At 42.2% G+C, this 9,941-nt stretch overlaps 1 protein-coding gene across 7 annotated transcripts; it reads left to right on the forward strand.

The window, feature by feature from the left end:
• Window positions 1-5,363: 5,363 nt before the first annotated feature.
• On the forward strand, window positions 5,364-9,629 carry LOC120691982 (transcription factor bHLH49-like). Of its 7 annotated transcripts, none has more exons than XM_039975191.1 (13): window positions 5,411-5,648; window positions 5,739-5,793; window positions 5,949-6,208; window positions 6,604-6,881; window positions 7,314-7,634; window positions 7,716-7,807; window positions 7,913-8,101; window positions 8,191-8,256; window positions 8,335-8,403; window positions 8,500-8,571; window positions 8,663-8,833; window positions 8,920-9,007; window positions 9,151-9,629. In XM_039975191.1, the coding sequence occupies exons 5-13, from the start codon at window positions 7,355-7,357 to the stop codon at window positions 9,171-9,173; spliced, it is 1,050 nt and encodes a 349-aa protein (XP_039831125.1). In that variant the 5' UTR covers window positions 5,411-5,648; window positions 5,739-5,793; window positions 5,949-6,208; window positions 6,604-6,881; window positions 7,314-7,354; the 3' UTR covers window positions 9,174-9,629. The 7 variants fall into 7 exon arrangements, with proteins under 7 accessions (XP_039831126.1, XP_039831125.1, XP_039831130.1 ...); XM_039975193.1 differs by having other exon boundaries at window positions 5,412-5,648; window positions 6,604-6,832; window positions 7,417-7,634; XM_039975192.1 differs by lacking the exon at window positions 5,949-6,208 and having other exon boundaries at window positions 5,364-5,648; window positions 6,604-6,832; window positions 7,417-7,634.
• The last annotated feature ends 312 nt before the right edge of the window (window positions 9,630-9,941 follow it).

A 9,941-nucleotide genomic window follows, 5' to 3' on the forward strand; every position in this document is an offset into this window, starting at 1 on the left:
ATAAGCTGATCCTAATGGCATTCTATGAGAACTAGAGACGTGCACGCATACCTCCAGGGCCTGGAAGACCAGCGGCAGCGAGACCGGCACGAGCGGCACCGCGGCGGCGGGCAGGAGGTACCGACGGAGGCGCGCGGGGTCGATGGCGAGCTCGGCGCAGCAGACTGGGCAGCCGCAGCGCGTGAGCTCCAGCCGCACGATTAACCACTTGAGCGGCCGCCGTGGAAGTCGCCTAGGTAGATGCAGCACCCGTCCAGCAGCGCGGCCGGCGAGAGGCCGAGAGCGAGTCGAAGCGCACCGCTGGGGATTTCAAGTCAAACCCTACAAAAAATTCTAACCAACTCAAACCCTAAAAAAAATCCGCGAAATAAAGGAAAACCAATTAGTTAGAATGGAGGAGTTACCTTCAAGGATCGGTTTTCCTTCGTTTCCCCTTCGAATCGGGTGAAAGATGGAGTGGATCTAGAGGGGGAGAGGGAGGGGCGTCGCCATGGAGGTCGGGTCGAGTGGGGAGTGGAGGAAAAAAGAATGGGAGGAGGAAGAGGAGGCTGGCTGGGTGGGCTTGTATTAGGCTGAGTCGCGCCATGCCGCATGGTGCGACTCAGTCGCGCCAAAGCATGTGGCGCAACTCAGTCTTGCCACGTCAAGCCTGCTGGCACGCGTGTGACAGCGTGGCAGCTCAGTCGCGCCGAAGTATATGGCGTGACCCTTCAGGGAGTCGCGCCACGGGACTTGGCGCGACCAAAAGAGCTAGTTCTTGGAAATTTAGATATTGACAGGCTATTATTAAAATATTAGATTAAAAAGATTAAAATAAAAAAAATTCGCAGACGAAATACCTTCTTGTACAAAACTGGGCCGGACCTATAGGTGCCCACGATAAAACCATTGCGGTTCAGAAGCTAGGCCCATATTACAGTAGCGCTCCACTAACGTGCGGCCCACGCATTATTTTTCGAAAGTACTACATATCTATGCCCGTCTGCTTTACATGGCAGCAGATCCGTTTCGTAGCTCTTCCTAAACTACATATCTATGTCTTGATAAAGAAGCATAGGACAAACAGTTTCGAGTATTATTAGTTTGTTAGTAGCACGGAGGATGTTAGACTACTCCCTGTGGTCCTAAGTAAGACAAGTTTCTATAATTTAATGCCACTGCTCAGGAGCAGGTTACTATCAGCATAAGCCCAGAGATCCATGGGGTACGTCTGGTGAGCATATTTTAACGGACACCAATTTGCAACTCCTACTAGCTAGTGCAGCACGTTTAATTTTCGGAATTGTATATGTGGTGTAGACTTAGTAGGGGTACAAATTAGTGCCCTTAGGCAGGGGCGGATCTAGCGGCGGGTCTGGAGGCGCTCGAGCCCCTCCTACCGCTGAAAATCTCATGAACCTCCCCTAAGCCCCTCTTACAAATTTGAGGAAGAAGAATGAGAAAAAGAGAGGTTGGAGGAGGAAGAAAAGGAGGAGAGCCTCTCCTGTACTCAATCCTGGCTCCGCCACTGCCCTTAGGTGCACCGTTAACTCTCTTTAGTTCAAAAATTTGTATTAGAAAAGTTGGAGGTGCATGTATAGATCACTAATTAATACTCCTAAGACTTAAGACTTAGCATGGAGGAGGGCCTGCATTTCGGTGTGGGCAAGTGCTCTCTCTGTCGGGCAATCCAATAGAGAGGGGGTACTAGAAATCCCAAACCATCCAAAACAGGTTATCAGCTATCAGCACAGCAGGCTGCGTGCATGGCCATCAATTAACCCGGTCTCTCATCCTGCCCGCGGTTGCTAAACCCGACCAGATGATTGCCGCACTAATCTAATCGCGGGTGAGATCTCTCATCAGGCCTAGCGATCGATCCAGCAGCGTACTCTACTACTTGCATTGTCATGCTTGGCAAGGTCTCCATCATGGGCAGCAAGCATTGCCAGCATGCCGCGATCTCACTTGATTATCGAGCGCGCGCGCCATCGCCATCGATCGGTCTCCAAGGGGCGGCGATCATGACGTGCCCCCCGCTTCTGCTTCTACGCGTGCCGCGTGCGGTGCCGTATCATACACTTCACCCCGTATGGTTACCCCCCTTTACTCCTTAGTTGAGAGTGCTTAGCGGTGTGGTCAATCACTAATGTCTCACCTACGGCTACTCTTGTGGTTTGGAATTGGAAGTTTGGAAAATTCACTCGCATGCCACTGGCTAAACCTTAAATTCCCTCGGTGCTGTAGTCGATCTTGAACCATAGGATTTTTTTTAAAAAAAAATTAGGTCATGCAATTCATTATGGGCTTCAACCGCTGAACATATCAAAGAAACTAGGCGTATAGCTCGCGCATTTGCGCGACTAGTATTGAAAATTCAAAAATTTGCATGTCGCTGCATTCTTAAAGATTATACTATTTTTTACCATACATCACCCTGTTCATTATCGTAAATCATGTCTTATTGTTAGTTAAAAAAATTCAAATATGATCTACCTATAATAACAATTTGATTTGTTGAGCTTTAATAATATTATGCATATAATTATTCTTATTTTTGTTTTATTTTGATTGATTGTTGTTAGCTTTAGTTTTTATTAATAGTATATATATTTAATTTTTCATAACGGTATTGGTGGATGATTTTTAATTAGGCACATGGGTATTTTAGGCTAATTTTTATTATAATGACAGTGGTGGGTAATTTTTATTTTTTCTATTTTCTCCGATTAATGTGGGAATTTCTAGACCTTGAGAGCGAACGTGGAGTCTCCGTTTATTGGCCAAATAATAAGATAATAGATCTGTTTTCACATAAGCAAAAAATAAAAATCTGCGCAACAGACCGCAAAGAGTAGAAAACTATAGCAACAGTCATGATGGGCTCTTTGAATCTCATGAATAAGTCGAAGTTCTAGCCGAAGACGATCCTAAATGATCTTAAGAACCTAGCCTTCTTCATGATTAGGGCCAAAACGGATGTTTGCATTGGTGACTGGAGTATGAAAGACCAGGGGACAGCGGCAGCCGGCAGGCCCCCACTGAACAGGAGGAGCAACAAATTGTACATGTTCATAATACAAAATTCTCATAGGTATTTCTAGTAGCCTAGTATAGTAGTATGTAGGAGAATAGAAAAACCCTCTGGATCTTTGAGTAGACTGTTGGAACAAGAGACTGATTTTAAAATCAGCCTTGTGAGCTCTGCCTAGTACAAGCATGATGTCACTAATCCTAGTGCAGTACTCGGTCCGCGTGAACTAGACCATGACTACTTTGCTCTAGCTCTGATTCTTTTCCTCTTCCACCGGGACAGTCACACGCCGTTTGACCTAATCTGTTCGTACTGGTAGAGAAATTTCTCATTTTTTTCACTAGATTCAGGCCCTGTTTAGTTTCGTAAAAATTTCCTATAGTATCTGTTACATCGAATTTTCGGACACATGCATGGAGCATTAAATACAGTTGAAAAAATGACTAATTATACACTCTAACTGATTAGCACGAGATGAATCTTTTAAGTCTAATTAGTCCATAATTGAATATTATTTGTTAAGTAACAACAAAATATGTTACAATACTAAAATTCAAACTTTTTCACCAACTAAACACACCCTCAATTTAATCATTCCTAATGCAATTCGAGTTTTCCTTTTGCAATCTAAAAAAAGCATGTCCTGATAATTTAGTAGATACCAAATTGAGAAAAGAGTTCAGTGCAAAGTTGCATCACCCTCTGATCCCTTTGCAAGAAGAACACAGGGACAGGATAACAGTAACAGCTAATGCTCCGATATTAAAAGCAGGCAATTTGGACTGAAGTATTGTATTAAGTATATATATACTGCTTAGATTAGTGCAAAGCAAGCATGTAAACAGCCAATCACACCGACACATAATACAAGTCCCAGATTCTCTCATTGGGATGCAGAATTTAGGTGCCTTGCTGTGTCTGAACGAGGGTAATGTACATACTACAGCTCATTTATTTTTACTCCCCCCCCCCCCTCTCTGACTGACTGGTGGATTGAAACCATTATTTTTTTTGTGACATGGAGAGTGATCAAACTTTTAGAGCTGTGCGTGATTTGATTGACGCTGAAGTCATTCCATCACCATGTACTAGTAAGTTTTTTTTGTCCTATTAAAGGGCGCGTTTAGTTCCAAATTTTTTTGGGAAAAATTGCTGTAGCAATTTTCAATCGAAGATTAGGAGGACTAAACATGATCTAATTGTAAATCTAATTACACGGATTGATGGGAAATCGTGAGACGAATCTATTAAGCCTAATTAATCTGTCATTAGAGATTGATTACTGTAGTACAACATTGTCTAATCATTGCATAATTAGGTTCATTAGATTCGTCTCGCGATTTTGTCCGGGGTTGTGGAATGAGTTTTGTCAGTTATCCACATTTAACACTCTTAATTAGTGATTAAACATTCGAAGTTACTGTAGCGCACGAAATTTTTTGGGAACTAAACGTGCCCAAAGAAAGATAGAAAAGAGAGATCTTGTGGAGATGGAGCCACCTAAGCAAGCAGCAGGATGCCTTCCAGTGCATGCTTTGACCATATCCCACAAATCCAGCTAGTGTCCTGCATTTTCAGACTGTAGAGGACAAGAAGGGTGAAAAGATTACAAGATTCCTTATGTTTTGGTCACCCTCTCCCTCCCTCTATCTCTACCCTTCTTTCTTTTTCCTTGGGTGTCTAGAGAGAGAGAGAGGAACGGCTGTAGGTAAGCTGGCAGGGGTGAGGAAAAAAGGCCCAAGTGTACAAATAGATGGCAACATGTCAGTTAGAAAGAGAGATATGGCTCATTCAAAGCTTGGTGTGGAAGAGAAGCACCCCTACCCTTATAAACAAAGCCATCATAATTTACTCTTTATAAAGTAGTAGTAGCAACAGAGCTGCTGTGCCGAACCTACAAATTCAAGCATGCTATAAAGCCTAGAAAATAAACTTCATAAGCCATAAAATGACCTTTACTCACATTTGTGCAATTTTTCTCAAATGGATTTCGGCTTTGCTGCCGTTTCTTAAACATCACATATACTTGGTCAAAAACCATTTTATTTCAATTCAAACTTGCAGCTACGTACTATCTATTGGATGAGCAATAAAATATCAACCTAGAAAACAATATACAAATTTCAATAGGACAGTCCACAGTCGAACTGGGGCCCACAGGACATTGAGGGCATGCAAGGCTGGGCAGGTGAGAATTATACACTATTTTTTTACTCCCTACTTTATTTTCTCCTTACTACAGCTAATCTTTGTGTACTAAAGTAAAGCAAGCAGTAAACTACTCATAATAGTACACTAGTCTGCTGTTACCTTTGATTAGGTGTTGTTAGCTTACGCTAAGGTTTTGGGAGAGAGAGAGAGAAGGGGGCAGTTAACCAGAGAGAGAGAGAGAGAGAGAGAAGGGGCAGTTGCAGTGGTTAACAACCCTCTGCCAGAGGGCAAGAAGGAATCATTTCACCTCAGTGGCAGGTAACAAACACCACTTAGCAGCAGGCTCCCTTCTTGCCCTTTTGCTTCCGCATCCTGTCCTTAAAATCTTTCACCACCCCCTTCCCTCGCGGTCAAATTTGCGATCCATACTTGGGGAGGGCCAAGAAACCGAGCCGTCTCTCTCTCCAATGCGCTCTGGCGCCAGGTAATTCTCCATTGGAAAAAAGAAAGATCATCCAGCTGCTCTTGAGTTCTTGAAATGAAATTGTTTCAACGCATTTCTCTCCTTGTGCAGGTGAAACTAGTGGCCAGCCCCTTGGAGTTGAAGGTTCATGTGATTCGGTGGTCAGGTAATTTTCAGGCAGTTATTGTCTTCAACATCTTAGCACCTGTTCCTTTCAAGATCTTTACACCACCTCATCACACGATGGAGTAGTCAAAGGTCGTTGCTTTCGTCCCCCCTGCTCTGGGAAAGCTTCAGCACTACCTTAGTTATTTCTTGCAGATCCTATTCCTGCTATCTACGCATTCAAATAGCCTCACGCCCTCGCCAGTTCAGCTTGCACTTCCAGCTTGCTCTATTGCTCCCTCTCCTTCTGTGAGCTCTGGTGATGCGGAAGTATTTCTCCAAGCTTTCACATTTGTTGTTCATTCCAAGATTATGAAGAAATTACAGGCTGATCGATAATCCTCTGTGGAGGCAGCTTCATCTTTTCTATGTGCCCCTGAAGATGATAGTCCTGTGACTATTACTCATCCAAAAAGGTCCCTTCGTTTTAAATTTTTAGAGTTCCCCTTAGTTTAAATTTCTGGCAGCATTATAGGAGGTCTTTTAGCTTCTCAGAGGTGGCTGCCTAGCCATATCCTAAAGGAGGCAACACTGCTTGGTTAGTTGTAAACTTGTTTGCAAGTTCTTCATCTGGTGAAACATGGCTCTTTTCTTTAAAGCTTCATGGTACTAGTGTGGTACATGCCTGGTTCTTGAAGATTTGGTAGGCTTTCCCTGTTTCCAATTAGCTTTGGGGTTTGAGTCTTTTTTGGAAGAGTAGTCTCTCCTCCCATCTCATTCACTTTGCTCCAAAAGACTCAGTTAGTGAGTGTTGTTTGCTTGGGTTCAAAGTTTCACTTTCTTGTCTGTGTGTTTCTTTACCCTGTGGCAGATTTGGTTTGTTCCCAAAGGCTATGGCTATGTATGATGCACATCTTCTCCAGCTGTAATACAGTTCCAGCAGGCCTTTGTCTGGACGGTGGATCGTTCTTTTGCCCTTCTTTTGATCTGTCGATAGGGATAGTGGCTGTTCTTGAAGGGACTGGCTGCTTTTCATCTCTGATAGGATTATCAGTTGCATGATATTATTTTCCCTCAACCTCAATCAAACCAGCTGAGGGGTATGTATATGTGAAATAAAAGGTGTTGCTGACTTGATCAATATTTACTCTTGTGTACAAGAGAACGTCTCCGGTGCTCCCGCACCCATAGGTACTCCCATGCTCCCACAAAAAAATGCAAAGGAAAAGTGCACGGTAAATTCAACCAAAAATATATGTGGATAGATGATTCCATTCTCTACATTGTTGCAAAATTTCAGATCCAATGAATATTTGTGCACGGAGCAAGGAATAAGACAAAATCAGCATGTAAACGGGTCCGTTTTTACTGTTTATCGTGCCCGCTAACAACATGCTGATTTTGTCTTTTTTGTTACTCTTTACACAAAAGTTCGTTGGACTTGGAATTTTGCAACAATGTAGAACGTGTAATCATGTATCCACACATATTTTTTGTTGAATTTACCAAGAACTTTTTCTTTGTATTTTTTTAATGGGAGCATGGGAGCACCTCATGGGCTGGGAGCACTGGAGACATCCCCTTGTGTACAAGGCACCCTTTATATATGTCCTTAAGTCTTTATGATGCAATTTAGAGGTAGTTTTTCATCCATCCTGTTCACCTTCAATTCATTTTTCAACAGGGGATTAAGGAACGTTGGTGTTTCTGGACAATTGGAGATGTACTCAGGCCAGCAATCTGATCAGTGTCCTAGTGCAAATAGTGGCAGAGAATTCTCCGAGGCAAATCGGAATACTGTCACAATGCATCAGAAGATGGGCTATAACAGTGGACCGTATGGATTTGGACCTTACAACATGGGTTTAGAAGAAAGACCCGGGTTGTATCAATCTTCATCTGGTTAGTTTTTTTAATCATGTCCTTAGGCACCTTTCTGAAGGTGAAATTCTGTAGCTAATGGAAACAATGATAATCCCACAGGTACATTCAGTCAGAACATCCAAATGAGTGATGAGCATAGCGGGGGTGTGAAGAAGAGGAAAGGAATGGATGATTGCGTCGCGATGTTGCAAGTAAGATTTCTTGTTGGCCTCACTTCCTATCTAATCTAGATATGTAGTATTATGTCAATGGTTTTTTATGGTATTGACTGACTGTATTGTATTTGTTGGCTATAGAATGCTGGTGATCAACAAACAGAAGGTTCTTCTCAGCCAGAACGGATTTCATTGGAGGGGAACAGAAAGATTTCGCCCAAAATGCAAAGCAAGGAAGATTCTTCTGATGGTGATGGTACTAAAGAGGATTATGTTCATGTCCGGGCAAAACAAGGCCAAGCCACCAACAGCCACAGCCTTGCAGAAAGAGTAAACTTCTCACTTGTAATAAGGAACTGCTAGTTCAGTTTGCTTTATTCTCCTTTACTCACGCTTGAAGTTGATGAAAATATTTGCAGCTGAGGAGAAAAAAGATAAGTGAGAGAATGAAACTGCTTCAAGATCTTGTTCCTGGATGCAGTAAGGTAACTTCTCTTTGGTTTAATGCAAGCAACTTGTCAAAGGCTCCTGTACTCCACACATTACAGCTTTCTTTCTAACAGATCACTGGCAAGGCAGTCATGCTTGATGAGATTATCAACTATGTGCAGTCATTGCAACGACAGGTCGAGGTAGTGTTAGTGCATCTATAGTTTAATTGATTTGGAGTATGTGTGGCATCTTGTTAGAATATAATCCACTATTCTAATACAATTTTAAACTTGCAGTTCTTGTCAATGAAACTAGCAACTGTCAACCCAGAGCTGGGCTTTGACATTGAGCAGATTCTATCCAAACAAGTAAATCCAGTCGCCCTATCCGCTTATCATTGTACATCTCTCTAGATGCTGTTCTAGATATAATTTGTTCAATGGAATTTCTTGTCTGTAGATGATGCTTTCACAAGACAGACATTTTGCTTTCTATGGAGTGGATCCAGGATCAAGCAGCCTTGCTTCTCAGTTTAGCCAAGGAATCATGCAGCCACCAATGATGTGCAACATTTCCAATCCTGCTGATGTTTTGCAGGGAACAATTCATGATGTCTCAACAATGAACCAGGTAATTTTTGTCCATTTCATGACACTGATTAAGATATATCTCCAGATTCTGAAGAGGTGATAGACTTTTGTGAACCTTGAATTCAGATACCTGCAATGTGGGAAGGACTTCAAAACCTGCCGCATATGAACTTCAACCCTGGTGTGGCAGCCGATAGCAGCGCCAACAACTCTGGTATACATATGACTTATCCAGCTCTTAAATCACATGTTCATACTCACTACTCAGTTATCTTTTGTTCGTCTCTTATCTAAAATATACTTAATGTCTCAAGTTATCCAATCATCTTATACAAATGTTCCTTCTGTACTCTACAGGTTCCATGAAGATAGAACAGTGAGCTGCCAATATTGCTCCCAAATTGTTCTGTGAATCACTGAATCACCGTAAAGCGCTTGCGGAATGAAGCTTTTTTGTATAGCTGGAGGCCTAACCATTCATTGCTGGTTTCCTTCTGTTGCTCCCCATACTATGGCTCATCGTTTATGGTATGGATGAGGATCATGTATAGCAGGAGCTGAAGAAAAATTGATTCCACTGTAAATTTCTGTTGAGCTTTGGCCTGTGGAAATTCGGATGGAAACCCAGTATCATCCATGAACTCCAAGGGCAGAAGCTTGTTGGGACCAAGTGCTGAATGCTGATGGGCCTAAACGTAGTACTAGTAGAATGAAATCGTAGGTACAAAAATGCAGAGTTTGAAGACTAATGCATTGTCAGAAATTCCATGAAACATGCACTGTATGCAAATGGTTTCATCATGCAATGGAAGGAAACTCATTGTTACTTTTTTTTTTGCATATGCGATTTGAATTTTAATGAAAACAGTAGGAACGGTCATCCTATGTTTATGCTATTAAAAAGTAAAATGTTACGAGGTCGAGAAATACGGAGGAGGTTTTTCTGCACAAAAGACCTGACTATAGTGTTTGAAACTTTGGATCCAAGTGCCAATGTCAAAAAATGCTAAATTTTAGCACTAGCTCGTCTCAACAGGAGTGTTAATAAGGTGGGCTAAACTATAGCTAGGACTAAAGAACTTTAGCAAGATATGAGTACTAATAGATATTAAAGTTTAGCACTCAACTTTAATCCATCCAAATAAGCC

This window comes from Panicum virgatum, chromosome 9N (assembly GCF_016808335.1).
Source record: "Panicum virgatum strain AP13 chromosome 9N, P.virgatum_v5, whole genome shotgun sequence".
NCBI classification, from domain to species: domain Eukaryota; kingdom Viridiplantae; phylum Streptophyta; class Magnoliopsida; order Poales; family Poaceae; genus Panicum; species Panicum virgatum.